The sequence below is a fragment of the Muntiacus reevesi genome, chromosome 17 (assembly GCF_963930625.1).
Source record: "Muntiacus reevesi chromosome 17, mMunRee1.1, whole genome shotgun sequence".
Taxonomy (NCBI): domain Eukaryota; kingdom Metazoa; phylum Chordata; class Mammalia; order Artiodactyla; family Cervidae; genus Muntiacus; species Muntiacus reevesi.
This window is the reverse complement of record NC_089265.1, coordinates 7,874,147-7,889,764: the sequence shown is the minus strand read 5'-3', so window position 1 is coordinate 7,889,764 and position 15,618 is coordinate 7,874,147. Positions and strand designations below refer to the sequence as shown.

At 40.7% G+C, this 15,618-nt stretch overlaps 1 protein-coding gene across 2 annotated transcripts in view; it reads left to right on the top strand.

Annotated features, from left to right (window-relative positions):
* Window positions 1-593: 593 nt before the first annotated feature.
* The window catches only part of XKR6 (XK related 6), a 254,459-nt gene continuing 239,434 nt past the window's right edge, over window positions 594-15,618 (top strand). Inside the window, exon 1 of one of the 2 annotated variants that reach the window (XM_065908241.1) lies at window positions 594-1,327. In XM_065908241.1, the coding sequence (XP_065764313.1) occupies window positions 594-1,327 (734 nt within the window). The remainder of the gene's footprint in view (window positions 1,328-15,618) is intronic. The other variant, XR_010659528.1, reaches the window with a different exon arrangement.

The window sequence follows — 15,618 nt, the reverse complement described above, 5'->3', positions numbered from 1 at the left end:
AGGTCATCCTATCTCCCGGAAGTGACACGTAATCACCTGCTTTGCACTAGCTCCGCCCCTTCCCTCAGAGGTCCCGCCCCTCCGCCAGCAGCCGGGAGGGTGTTAGGGGGCGTTTCTCCAGGAGGAAAGCTGAGAGCTGCGACGCTGAGGAAGGGGACCCCAAAACGTCTGGCACTGCCCCCTCCAGGGATCACTTTGGACCGCCTTACTCGGCCCAGCGGGATTCAGAAACGCCGAGGGGTCAACCTGATGGGTTTCGGGGTCAACGGAAGAGGGGAAGGGGAGCCCTGGCGGGGTGAACCCCCCGGTCCCCCGCCAAGCAGCTGAGGCACAGGAGGGCGGCCATCTTGGCCGGGAGGGTAGGGCTGGGGAGCTGCGGGCGCCGTGCGATTGGGGGGCTCGCCCGGAAGTGACGCCAACTACCCGGAAGCGGAGGGGGTTCCCTGGCCCACTCCCCCCTCGTTCGTTTGCTCCCCCGCTTCCTCCCCGCCCCCCTTCCTCTCCATTCGTTTCCCCCCCCTCCCCGTTCCCTGCCTTCTTACCCCCCCCCGTCCCTCCCCCCCCCAACCTCCGGAGCTGGGAAGAGAGTCAAGATGGCGGCGAAATCCGATGGCGGTGGCGTGGGGGTGGGCTTCGCCCAGCTGCACAACCTGGACGAGGCGGTGGGCAGCGGCGGCGAGGAGGACGGGGAGCCCGGGGGAGGCGGCTGCGGCGGCGGCGGCGACGGCAGCGAACCCGGCGAGAGCAGCTCGCTGCACATCTGCCACTGCTGCAACACCTCCTCGTGCTACTGGGGCTGCCGCTCCGCCTGCCTGCGCTCCCTCCTGGGCAAGAAGCCGCGCCGCAGCGCCGCCGCCGCCGACGGGGGGGACCAGCCGCTGCAGCCGCCCGCGGCCGCCGGTCGCCAACCCCCGACGCCCTCGGCCGAGCGGCCGCAGCCGCCGCAGGTGGAGCGGCCGTGGCTCGACTGCCTGTGGATCGTGCTGGCGCTACTGGTCTTCTTCGGGGACGTGGGCACCGACCTGTGGCTGGCCCTCGACTACTACCGCAAGGGGGACTACGGCTACTTCGGGCTGACCCTCTTCTTCGTGCTGGTGCCGTCGCTGCTGGTGCAGAGCCTGAGCTTCCGCTGGTTCGTGCAGGACTACACGGGCGGCGGGCTGGGCGCCGTGGAGGGGCTCAGCAGCCGGGGCCCCCCCATGATGGGGGCCGGCTACGGCCACGGCGCGGGGGCCACGGCCACGCCGGGGGCGCAGCGCCTCTGCCGCCTCTCCGTGTGGATCTGGCAGTCGGTCATCCACCTGCTGCAGATGGGGCAGGTGTGGAGGTAAGAGCACTGCGGGGGTGGGGGCGGGGGCCTGGCCAGCCAGCCCTGCAGAGGGCCCCGCGGGCGAGGCCAAGCCCTCCAGAGTGCGCTCTGCCCCCGAGGTGCCCCGCAGGTGGGCTCCTCGGACGGGCCTTGGCCCAGGGGTCTTGAAGGAGGGGTTTGCACGCACTTCCCCTGGCGTCTCAAGTAGACCATCGTTCGGTCTGGATCCCTGGCCACGCCTTTTGGCCCGGGGAGGCCCAAGTCCGGGTGTTTGTCTCCATCCCTGGTTCGCACTTTGCGGAGACCCTGCCTCACCCTTTCTCTCCCCTCTTATCTCCGTAGACCTCTCATATTCCCGGGGTCCCTTTGCCCTGTATCCCAAGGTAACCAGCCGCTAGCGCTTTTTATCTGCACCCCAGCTCGCCTCCTGGGGGGGAACCTTCCTTCTTCCAGCCAGTTTGCACTCGGTTTTGTCCCCCGGTGAGACATCCTCCCCTCTTTTCCCCGTCTTCTCTCCGCAGTGGCCTGTGTGGGGGCCCTGTGCAAACCCCCTGGCTGGCTCTTCTTTTGGCCCCCCTCCATTCCACGCCCCCTCCTCCTTTCCTGCAATCCCGTGCCTTGCAAATGACTACAAACTGCTGCTCTCCTTGAAGGAAAAAGGACTTTTTGGGGGGGTTTTTTGGGCTGAATTAGACGTGCCCTTTTTTTTAGTAACAGGTAAAATTGCATAGTATGTGATGGGTGTAAGCGTTTTTAATTCTCACTTGCAGAAAATCACTCAGCCACCTGGATACACACCCTGGTGGAATGTTGGTTTTGGTAGCCAGGGCAGTACGCAGGTGATTTATGTTTGCACAAGCCCCAAGCTTGGCTCTGGGGGCCTTCCCCCCTTGTACATTTCCCCTGTGCCAGGTAAATCCTTCAAAAACCACTTGCAGATCCTCCCCCCCTTTTTTTTGGGACAGCGTTAACTGGTTAAACTAAGGCAATGATCTTATAAAAACCTTGGTAAATCTGCGTCCTCCAACTTAAATCAGTTTGAGTGTATTTTGGAAACACTGAGTTGTGGATGAGAGTGTTTGCAAGAGAGAAAAACCTTCCTGAAGAGAAATTATAGGAAGCTCTTGAGGTACATTGCTTCAGTGAGAAGACATTTTGCCTAGATTGCTCAGGCACCTTTGCCTAGGAGGAGATTTTAGGTGCTCAGATTTTTCAGTTTACTGAGATGTACCTAGGTTAACTGAAATAAAGTTCGTTGTCTTTTGTATTGTCTAGGTCGCTATTCAGAATTTTAAATACAAACGTTTCAGAAAGCATGGAATTGAATTAAGTCGAATCACAATGTGAGACTTTTGTCCTCCAGAATTTACATGCAAATTCAGGATTGGAGTTTTCCTGATCTTGTGAGTGGTTTTCCTGGTCTTGTGTACCTAGGTTGAACAAGCAACTTTTTTTCCCAGCCCTGTTTGCAGATAATTTGTTTCCTGCTGATAGGTCTATAGGAAAAGGGGGTAGAAATGGGGGCGGGTGCTGATTAACTTTTAGCTATTATGAGCCAAATTTGGGGGTCAAAGAAGATTTTGAAGTAGGTTTCAAATTGGAAGTCTAGCTTTGAAAACATCCCAGTCCGTGCTGCATCGAAGAGTATGTTTGGTGTGGGGGATACTGTTCTTGGTTTCTTGTAGGTTGGTGACAGGCAAAGGGATGAAGGCACGAGAGACAAAAAGTACAGGGAGAGGTTTTTGAAATAGTAGTAAAGTTTAACAGCATGTAATTAATAAGCCTGAGTTACCTATCTCTCCAGGTTTTAGACATGGAGATGTGGGCAATCAAAACCTTGGTGTCAGGTTCAGATTCCTGAGAAAATTGTTTCTAATGTAATCCATCCTAGGTATTTCTTAGTAGTAAGCTTTTGGAACATACTAAAATTGGAGTTCTGTTTCACAAATTTTTTAGCCAGAATAATCCCCCCAACCCGGCCCATTTACCTAAACCTTAATTGTATTTGACAGTAAAAGTTCAGGTTGTGGACTTTTTTTTTGAAAGGTATCTGTGATTTACTATGTCTGAGTTTTTGGTTCTTTTTTCAAGATTAGGATATATGTCTGAATGTTTTATAAAGTTGATACTAAAAGGCATGCTAATTGAGCTATGTTATTTATTCTAATGTATTAATACTGTACTTCAATTGAAATACTTACTGAGGAAGGATTTTTCTTTTCTTTTTTTTTCTTGTTTTGCTTGAAATATTCCAGGAGCAGGGTCTTTCTTTAACACATGCTAGGCACGTGGCTTCCATGGAAATAATTCATAAGTAAAAGCTTTGGAGAAAGGTGTTTATTCTTTTTTAGCTTTAATCTCTTGGCAAGCTTGTCATTGTTTATAAACATACATCATCTCAGCTTTTTTGCAGATCTTTCGGGTTACAGTTGTTCTCTGAGTCATGTTTGCTCCTTAAATTTTATGTACTTCATGTGGTCATGTGACTTAAAGGCTAAGATCTAAGTATTTGATTTGGGCTAAATTCCCAAGAAAAGATGTTGGTGAGGTTGTCAAAACTGATTGCATTAAACCATGAAACTTGTCTCTTCACTTGCTTTTTTTTTTTTTTTTTAATGTAAAATTATTTGACTCTTGCTTGGACCAAAGCACAGTGCTTATTTAAGAAAAATTAGGTTTTTTTGACAGTAATGTGGTGAATTTCTGTGCATGTTGCCTTTCCTGTCAAGATGGAAAACACTTGACATCTCTTTCATCAGATGACTCCCTAGAATGTCAAAAAATGTTTTTGGTTGAGCCAAAACATGGAAGCATGGAAGGATAGTTACCTGTAGGATGACTGTTTCATAAACCTTGTGATTACAGTCTGTTTAATGCATGCTTTACCATCACTAATTACTTAATGTGGAGCTTTCTGTCTAGCTTTATGTGCTCTATTTTTCAGGTGTTTTTCCCAGGGATAGCAGGTCTGTGAGTCACTCATACCAGGAACAGGAGTTATACCAGGCTTCACAATTTAGTACAATGTGTTGTTATTAGAAAGTGAGATCATTTTCTTGGAAGGTTGCAGCTTAGGAATAGGTTTGCATATTGCATTTTTGTGTGTTAAGTTTCTTCCTTCAGTGTATCAGCCTTTCTTTGCTTTTTGTGCTACTTTAAGAGAGTGGTTGGTGTGCTGGTAGTTCACTGCAGTCAAGGAGCACAGTTTCTTTGACTAAAATGTCGTGGAATGTCATGATGTTGCAATCCAATCATTAATTTTTCTTTTTATGTACTTATTTTTATGGGTGTGTTTTAAAGATTTTTCTTAAAATATTAATTCTTTCTGCCACTTTAAAAGTGAACTTCAGCTGTTCTTTACCTTGGGAGATGAGCTGGAGTAAAGGGTTGCCTTCAAGGGACCAAAAAAAGGGAAAAATGGTTCACCTACCATAATGGGGTCATCAACCTGTGAACAATCTAAAGCTGTATTTTAGCTTTTTTTCACTTCAAAACTGTGGTATAACATAGGGACATAGCTCTCTGTAATCAGCAGCAAATATTGGTGAAGATGCTTCTATAAATTATCCACTTTCCCTTACCCCCAAGTGTAGGGATACTTAGAAAATTATGGAGGTTTGTTCTTGTTGAATATTTTAGAATAGTGGTTCTTAATTCAGGCTGAGAATAGAACCTACAACATTTAAAAAAAGAAAAAAATGCCTGAGCATTGCTGGACCTGCTGAGGAAGAATCCCAAGGTGAGACCCAAGCAGTCTTATTTTTAGAAGCTCCACAGGTAATCAGATGGTCAGCCAGGCTTGAGAAGCACTTTTAGAATTGGGTTTCAGGCTTATTCCATTTGGAGATTGTTATTGGATTTGTGTTCTTAATATGTTGGAACAATTGGGAATGGAATGCTTTGATAATGTGAGAAACTTGGTTCCTAGACAATACCATAACAAAACAACTTTACCTTGGAAACATGAGTGTCTAAACACAGTACTTGGGATTATCTCAAGTGTATGCACTCATCATACTCAGGGTTTTTTTATTTGAACCTAAGCATGGATCTCATTCTAAAAGGATTCCTAAACTCAAAGTATTCTTTAGTATTGTGGCCGACTTCTATGCCTCTTAATGTGATTCAAATAGCACTTTTATGATTATGTTGCATGTTGAAGGGAAATTAATTTTGAAATGATTCTCCTAAGTAGACTTGAGGTAAATATGACTGGGATTACAAGAGGTGTTGGACTAAGTGGTCTGTAATGTCCCTCTAGCTCTAAAATGTTGTGATTTAGGAATGGAAGTGTTATTTTACAAATAAGGAAAATCGTTCATTTGGGACCAGAATACTAGTCAGAGTCACCATAAAAGATTGTATATGTGAGTTTGTGTCTATGTCTGTGTGTGTGTAGGGGGACTTTCTATAGTATCTGTTTATTACTGGATGGGAATCTCAATATTGTAAGAATCTTTTCCCCCCATTTTTGTGTATATATTTAATGGAATTCTGGTTCAAAAGAAACTCAGTTGGTGGTTTTTTTTTTTTTTTTTTTGGACGAGAAACCCGAGAAAAATTGATCTGAGAAAATGATGCATGTATATAGTCAAAAAAAATCTTGAAAAAGAAAAATGTTCCTCTGTCAAAAAGTGAATGTACTATAAAGTGTCAAAAATTAGATCAATGTGCCACTGGCAGAGGAATAAAGCAAATAGGTGTTGAAGCAGGATAAAGAGAAATTGACAGGTTTCTGGGAATTTAGTAGATAGTGAAGGTGGCATTCTAATCAGTGAAGGGAGAAAAAGATTATTTAGCAAATGATAGTCAATTGACTACCTAGTTAGGGGGAAAATTGCTCTCTACATAAACAAAAATTCTAAAAGAATTAAAAGTAAAAATAGGAAATTTTAAGTTATAAAAGCACTAAAAGAAAATGTAAGATAACTTATCATCTTTTAATGGGCAAGAAGCTTTGATAACATCAAGAAAAAAAGGGACAAATTTAACAAAGACAGTCCCATCTTGTTATTGTCTTCCTCCTCTCACCACTTGAAAAATCATAGAAATACATGATTAGTTGTGAGAGTAGAAGAGTTATATTTGGACAAAGAGCTGTGTACCTAAAGGAGAGTATGAGGAGAGAATCTCTGAAGATTATTCCTTATTTTTGAGTGGACAGAAACAGAACAAACTAGACATCTATGGTGAATTTTCAAAGGAAGGTGATGAAAAAATGGCACACTTAGTAAAATTGTAAACAGTGATGAAGGAAGGCTAGTATTTTCAGAATGATCCAGAAACAAAACACCAAATTCATATTGCCCAAAACCTAGTATGCACGTGTCATAAATCATGGGCAGTTCATTTCTGCTTTTTAACATCATTTGCTTTGATTTTGCAAGCTTCCATAAGGTCCGTCAGTTAGGGTTATGTAATGGATAGATTCTGGAGTACTGAAGTGATTATGTTCGCATGCTCAGTCCCTCGGTCACATCCAAGTGTTTGTGACCCTATGCGTTGTAGCCCTCCAGGCTCCTCTGTCCCTGGGATTTTCCAGGCAAGAATAAATACTGGAGTGGATCTGCCAGTTCCTCCTCCAGGGGATCTTCCTGACCTAGGGATTGAACCCATCTCTTGTGTGTCTCCTGCATTGGCAGACAGGTTCTTTACCACTGAGCTACCTGGGAAGCCATTGCAAAAATTCGGTGGGATGCAGAAAGAAAGAAAGAGTTTCCCTTGTTGCTGTTTTCGCCACGGGCTGGTTTGATTTACAGTGTGCTTTCTGCAAACACCATTGTGGGTAAAACTTCAGTTTGCTCCTTGTGATACTCTCTGTACCCTGTTTCTTCTACTCAGAAATTCTGAATTTCTTATTTGGCTCTGAAAGCATTCATTTTTTTCAGAAAATAATGAAAGTGTAGCCTCATTTAGAAAGTTCACTGACTTGATTTTTGCCCAAGACAATCCACTGTTTATCCCTATTGGAGAAACTCAAAAAAGAAAGGAAAAAAAATACCACAGGACACATCAATAATATAAAAGGGACATTGGAGTTAAGGAATCAGGTCTATCATTCTGCAAGTTGCCAAAAAACTCTGGACTCAGTTTCCTCATGTTTGTCAAATAAAGACTTAGATTCATTGATTTTTCAGGTCCCTCCATTTTGGCGTCCATTGTGCTATAGGTATTAACACTCTGAAGTTTTAAACAAGAAATTTCACACCCTAGTTTGAACAATTAAAATATTTTTAAGTGTGGATTTCCCAGGAACTACTTTGAAGTAGTATCATTTATTTTGACTTAATTTAAAATTTTTCATTACTTGTAATTATTTTGCTACCTGTAGAGGCATTATATATATTAATATATTACTAGCTAAGGTTAAAATTTATAGCAGATACTTGTTTTCCTGGTTTATTAGCAACTTTTATGGAATTTGCAATTTCAGCTAAAATTAAAGTGTCCTTTTATAATCTTCTGTTTAACATATTTTACTGTTAGGTTTAGCTAAAGTGATGTATATGTCTAACATACATTTTTGGGGTTTTTCTGAATTGATTACCAAGATTAATTTCTAATTGGGAAGAACCTTAAAGTCACCTACTGCAATTTATCATTTGATATGTATTCTCTAACTTTGAAAAGTTAGTGTTGGTAAAAAAAAAAAAAAAATTTTTTTAGAAAAATATTTTGGCCTTCTTGTTAGTTGTAAGCGATTTTTGGAAATGATTCTAAGTGAATCTTTTTGTGTTTTGTATTTTATTAGATTAAGGTATAGGTACTTTAAGTTAAACTTGGGGAAGAGATGAGATTTGCTTGAAGGATTCAGTGAATATTACTATGATGGTAATACATTTGTACATAAAATTCAACCTTAGATTTTTCTTTTCTGCATGTCTAATGTAGGTAAATCTGTTGATCTTAGTATATTGCATTATTTTAATATACTTTAAAGCAAAATGACAGTATCCTAAAGGTAAAATTTTGCATATTGCTAACAAAAAGTGTCCTTTGTGTATATTGCTTTCATCATGAAATATCAAACAAGTGGTTTTTAAAGTAGCTTGTTTTGAATGCACATTTTGGTTGTTTTTCTTTTTAGTTGTGAGGAAGCTATTTCTGTTTTATCTTGGTCATGAATTTACACAATGTGGATTGTATGTTCATCAACTCATTTCCAGGATGAGATTCGAATATTCAGTTCACAGAAAAGTAAACACATCAGTTTTCTTCATAGTACCCTTGGAAGGGAGGAAGAGTTGATAGTTACTGTTTACTCTGGCTAGATGCTCCCAAAGAATCCTAGATACATGAAATAAAAAGTTTCTCTTTCCCCTTATGCCCCCTTTTCATCCTATCTTAAACATACTGCTCACATGAAGAAAGGTGGCAAAGGTGAAGAAGATACCAAATCCATGGCTTGGAAAACCCAGTGAGAAAACAGCTGGCAGGGAATTAGGCACACAGACCCTTCCAGACAGTACGCATGCTCTGCTTTCTCTCCTCGGCTGTGTTTCTTAGGGTGGTCAGAGAACTTGTTCTCTGTTATCTTGTTAGGGTAGGCCTGGGACTTTAGGTCTACTAAGGGCTTAAAGAATCAGAACCTTAGGGAGTTGGACCAGGGAATGTGTAATTTTCGGGGGGGGGGGGGGACTGCGTTGTGATGTCTGTGGGATCCTAGTCCCTGACCAGAGACCAAACTCGTTAACCCCTCCCCCTCTCCCCCCTCCCTTTTGGAATTTTGGAGTCTTAACCCCTGGATCTCCAGGGAAGTCTGGGAATTGTATTTTTGCTGTCCTTGCCTGAATCAATTTGACTTTGCTGGTGGGAGGTGGGGTTTGTATTTTAAACAAGCTCCCCAGTCCTTACCTCTCTAAAGTTGGAGGGCTGTTGCTATACTGGAATCAGAACCTGAGAGGTAAGGAAGAAGACAATTCCATCCTGAAGTTACTGTGAATCTAGGCACTGGTGGGTTTTCAGCCATTGTCAGTAGACAGAGTTTATGCTTCATGCTAGTTTTGGAGGAACAAAATTAAAATCTGTCTCATGTGTTCTCTTGTCTGTAATAGCAGTAACCTGAGGTAAGGGCTAATAAAAGTATGTATAATAGGTTAGAGTGTATGACTCAAAGGAGAGTGGAGATGGCATATAGAAATTCTGTTTTTACAAATATTGTCTGATTTAATTTTCTGTTAAGGTTTTTGTGCCCATTTTACAGGTGAAGAAATGGGTTTAGAGAGATTGAGTAATAAGTCACTGGTAACTGGTGGAGGAAAGTTTTGAAGTAGATCTCACTGATGGCAAAATATATGCAGTTTCTACATCCTATTTTTCTTATAATGTTCAGGAGACTCTTCCCACTAAAAACTTTGTTTTACTTTGGGGTTTTGCTGTTCTGGCTTATTGAAAGTGGAGGAATAATATTCTTGAACCACTGGGGTCGCTGGATGTACATGCCGAGGTTCTTGGAGACCTCTGATTTTTAGTCTAATGTGTTAAACTGTGCTGAGAGGATATATCCATATGTTGATTCTCTGCCTGTTGTAAACACCAGGAGTAATAGCTCTTAAGGTTATAAAGCAGTTGTTTTCAGACCTTGACTTTGTGTCAGGATCACCTGGAGAGTCAGATATTTGGGTTCTGCCATAAGAGGTTATGACCTAGTAGGTCTGGGATGGGCCTTGGAATCTATATATTTAAAAAACCTATGTTTTCAGAATGTTCCCCAAGCAATGCAGGGATGAAAACCACATATCTATAGGCTGATTTCTGGGCTTCCCTTGTGCTCAGCTGGTAAAGAATCTGCCTGCTGTGCGGGAGACCTGGGTTCGATTCCTGGGTTGGGAAGATCCCCTGGAGAAGGGAAAGGCTACCCACTCCAGTGTTCTGGCCTGGAGAATTTCGTAGACTGTATAGACCATGAGGTCACAAAGAGTCTGACATGACTGAGCGACTTTCACTTTCGCATTGGCTGATTTCTATCAGTATTTACAGCAGTAGTTCTCAAGGAGAAGGAGTTTACATTAGAATCACTTGGAAATTTTTTTTTCTTATAAACTTGAGCACTAGATGTATCAGATATATAGAGGGGTGGAGTGAATAAAGGAAGCTCTGATGATGATTTAATGGAACACCAGTATTTAAGCAATCTCTAGTCAGACCTTACTCTTAGCTGGAATGGTTGGTGAACATGTATATTAATCCAGTGGGTATATTTCCCATATGCTCTGGCATACCAGTTATACTTAAGATTGAGAATACTGTCAAAGAATTTCACATTAAAACTGTACAGCATATAATTGAATATTCTTTTGATTCAGAAGCTTCTTTGGAAGTTTGAAGTACTTCAAGGTCATTATTAGCACGAATGATCACTGTTGGTGCTCCAGAAGTGCCAGGTTAGAGGCATTTTGTTATGTTGGGTAAATTGATATTCAATCCAGAGTGAATTTCATGTCTCAGATTTTCAGAAATGTTATATTTGTTGAAATTGTTGCCAAGGATAGGCTTCCTAAAAAGAAACTGGTGAATGAAAGGGGAGAAGTATCCTAATAGGTGTTAAATAGGTGTCATTAGAGACAGGAATGAAGGCAGCAGAGAAGAAAAATAACCTAGCGTTTGGCTTGATGGACTCACAGGCAGGAATGGCTCGAGGAGGGGTCAGGAAGGGGTTGTACAGTCTTTAACTGTGCTGTTCCCTGCTGGTAAGATACTAGTACAGGGATCAACAGGGTCCCCTAAGATCTGCACACACCAAAATAACACCCCGTTGAGCTCCATCTCAAAAGGTCCCGTGGTAGTGGTGAAAAACCCGAGCTCCTTGTAACTGGGAAACTCAGGATCAGAAACCCCAAGAGGGTCAGTAGCTGGCAGAGAGGGACACAGGATGTAGGGGCAAGCACACCGTATGCTGGTTGTGTCTCTGTGATTCTGGATAACAATGAAGAGAACTCTAAATCTGTCATCTTGCTTGGTTTTAAGGAATGCAGCTTTTGATTAGTGAACTAAAGAGTTAGTTGTACATAGCCTTGTATATTTAAGATACTGTCATTTTGCCTTCTGTAAGGCGGTTTTCATCAAAGCTGACTTGAAGAAAAAGGTTGTACCTTCCAATAAAGAAGTTATATATTCAAAATTTAAGCAGTCTCAAGTGGTTTTGCTTAAACCTAGTGGGTAATGGCATGTTTTGGGGTTGGAAGAAAAGAGAAGCTACATTAAGGACTTATTGCTCTATTCGCAAATGTCAAAATGCAGCTGAAGTTAAAAGCAACTATAACATAAATTTGGAAACATAGAGAATTGGAACATCTTTGTGCCATTTGTGGGTCATATTTGTTATTTCCATTATTTATTAGGGACCACGTAATTCTGAGGTAGTTTTCAAGATGTAGTGGTCTAGGATTAAATAAGATGGTATTTGTCAGATATTTTACAAGATTTTGAATGGGGCCCTGTAAGGTTGGAATGTGTCATTCTGCCTATTTGGCATTTGCAGTTTACAGTCTCAATTCGTGGTACAGTCATATCTGCCATAATGTGATATTCCTGAAAACCCTCTCTTCTGTCAAATCAAACACTAAAGCTTACAGGACTGTGGGAAAAATAGGATTAAGGCTAGACTGCTTAAAACCATGTTACTTTATAACCAGAGCACTAACAAAAACAGTGACAATCCAAATAAAAATAATAGCATTATAGCACTGGGGACATTTGTGCTCAGCTTCATATCTAGATGGTTCAAGACCTTGTTTTATCCTGGGACATGTTTTTCCTTCTTTGATCTGTAGATTCTTGCAGGTATTAGCTTCTCTTGGTGGCCAGTTTTCACCAAAATTAAAGCTCTGGTCCAGGGTTTAGCCTTCATGTGCGCCCACAGCATCACCAGGTAGTGCAAAGTGCAACAGATACGGAAGATGCTAAGTCAGCTACCACTGCTTGTACTAAAGGAAGGTTCTTTGGTAAGAATCTCACTGATTTTCTCCCCTCCACCCCACCCCACCCCCAATTCTTTATTATTTGTTAAAAATCTTGTCCTTGATAGCTTTGAGACATGAGCATGCTGGGAAGGATCACTTAGAAACCAGCATTACACTGTTGTCCTTCCCATTTTGCCAGTCATGTGTGAAAGACTCCATGTTACAGAAGCATGTGTTGCAGCATAACTGACATGCTTTTGAATCTGTGATGGTGTCAAGATGCAGAGTTCGGAGTTGTCCAGGTTCTGTTGTTTTAGAAAGTTCTAGTTTTAGAGATCCTACAGTATGTCAAGGTTAAGTGAAATTTATTATTCTTCTTGAGTTTTTTTGGCCTTTATATACAATAAAGAAGTGAAGAGGGACTATTTCAATCAACTTACACATTTCTGCTCTGTAACATAGTCCTTGAATGGAATGAGTTCATGTCTCAGTGCTGTGTTAGCACTTGAGCTACATATATGAAGCAGGAATGGCTTTAAGTTTCGACTCATTTGAAATGTAGTTATAGTGAGTTTTTAAATTAAAAGTCATCTGAGCATACAGTAAATGGGGAAAAAAGAGCAACAGTAGCCAGTTGTCAAGATAAAGACTGATGGGTAGAACAGACGGCTTTCAGTAATGTAAACAGTCTGTTTTCATAGGGTTGTTTTGTTTTAGGATTGGGAGAACTTCCACATTAAGTAGAAGTTAGTTAAATGTGAAAGGCAGCAAACATATGATGTGTATGTTGATATTGCATTGTTTTTCTTAAGTAACTGTAATATAATAAACATTTCCATGGCTCAACACAGAAAACACATTGCCTACAGTGGGCAGTCCTGGCTGATCATGGCTTTGGCTTTCTTTAGGGACTCTACTCCCTCATCATTCAGCCAGAGAAAGAGAATATGGAGAAAGCATAACTGTTTCTCAAGTGTCCTGACTTGAAGCGACTCACATCACTGATACTAATAACATCCCATAAGGAGAACTGCCCTGTGACCATGGCCACATAAAAGAAAGCCTGGGAATGTGGTCCTGCTGGGGAACAGGTTTGTGCAACAGAAGAGGGAGCTTGTGGTTTTGGTGACTAGAGACTGAGAAAGAATCCTGTACTTAGATCAGGTACCCTACAAATTAGGTTAAAGGAGGTTGTATGTGCGTGTGTGTGTATGTAATGTAAATTGCTATTACTTGGAAAATAAAAGAGACAGTTATTTTTAAAACTTTGATTTATATTTTAATTTAATATTTTAGGATTTGCTAGCCATGTCAGGTGCCTTATTTTACACTTAAAAATGTTAAAACCGTTCTTAGCCTGTGGGTCATAAAAATTAGATCAACTTTATTTTAACTGGTCAGGTAAGACAGGTAGCAATTTAAATTAGCTTTTAAAGGTAGCAGCTGTGTTTAATAATTTTGTGTGATCTATGCTAAATACACCAAACTAAAATATACAACTAGAATTTTGAATAATTTTTCTTTAGAAGAAACTTCATTGAGATTAAAGTGACCTTCATTGACTAAATTAAATGTACTTAAAAAGAAAGTGCTCTATACCTGTGCCTTGTCAGTGTTTCAGGTCTTAAAAGAAATAGTTCATCTGTGTTTAGGACACTTTGGAATCTTGACAAGTTGTTGTAACTTTAACAAAACCATATCCCATACTTAGGGAACTTATTGACTGCTATTCTCCAAATAACTGCTTTCAAAAGTCACTTCTTGTTTTTATCTGTTTATTGTACAGGCCACCAAATATATAACCTAAATATGTGTGCAAAATTCATACCTAAGAAATTCACACTAAAACTTTATATTACTGAAATTAATTGGATTTTATTTGTTTTGTGTGTTAATAACCATTGAGAATGGATTAAAATTATCTAAAAATTCCATATAAAAGTGTTAAAGCATCTAAGTATGATTTAATGTAAAAATGAAACTGAAAATTTTCATCAAAACATGTTGATATGTTTTATAAATCTTTCTGGAATTCAGAAAATATTTAAAGGTAGAGGCCTGTTAGTTTAGTAGTGAAGGTTTAACAGTCAACTTGTTTTAAGATACTTGTTTGTTAATTTCAAATATGACTTAGGTTACATTTTCTGGTATTCTTAATTGACTTTTAAAAATTAGGTTACTAACGCATTAAGAAATATATGTATTTATTTAGAGGTTATTTGATAATTAAAGTTTCTCTACATAATATCACCACCAGTTGAAACTATACCAAGGTCTAGATGAGGATCTTTTTTTTTTTCTTACAAAGCCAAAATCTGTGACCTGTATAGGTAATACATAATTAATATCTTCTCAGACTATTGTGCTTGAGAGGGAAAACTGCAAATAATAATTAGAATAAAATCTAGACACAGAAATCCTTAATAGGAGCTGTATGGTGTTACAGGTCAAAGATACACTCCTTGAGATAACACTTTTTGTCTGGTTGATCTTATTAATATAACTTTTCATACTTTTAATGTATTTACTTATATTATCTGGTGCTGGCTAGTCTTTCACTCCCAGCGTTGCATCGTTATATCCAGAGGACACTGCCCAGTCTGCAAGCAGGCCTGACTCCCTCTTGTTGTAAGAAGCCTCTGGGCGACCCTGTCTGAGCTTGATCAAAACAAATACTGTTACATTCAGTGATTCCGGAACTTAATACTGCTGCAGATGTTGAAATGCTGTACACTGCGCTTACAACCTTATTCACGAGCCTTTTCAGTTTTCAGTTCATAAGCCCATGTGGGTGCACTCTCTGAAATCTTAGTGACACTGTAGCAGTATTAATCAGCACAGATTGTAGGACTTCTCCAGACCAAAGGAAGAATGAATCACTAAATTTCACATGATTAATCACTCTTGGTTGATGTAGATACAGCTTTAAATAATAATGTTTTTAAAATTTCAGTAAATAATACTTCATACTCATTAGAAGACTCCTAACTACATTTGAAACTAGCATGATACTGTAAATCATTTAAATAGAATTTAAAGATAGATTAAAAATCATTAAATTAGAATTTAAAGAAAAAGATGGCTGCAGTCAGAAAACTAGTATAACAAGTATTGGTGAGGTTGTAGAGAAATTGGGACCTTCATGCACTGTTGCTGGTAATGTAAAATTATGTAGACATTGTGAAAGAAGAATGGTGATTTTTCAAAAAATATATATATGATCCAGCAATTTGACTCTTGGGTGTATACCCTAAAGAACTGGAAACGGGAACATGAAGAGATGTCAGTACCACATGTTCATAACAGCATTATTCATAATAGCCAAAAGATGGAAGCAGCCTCACTGTCCATGGATGGATGAATGGGTAAACAAAATATAATGTGTATGTGTAATGGAATATTACTCAG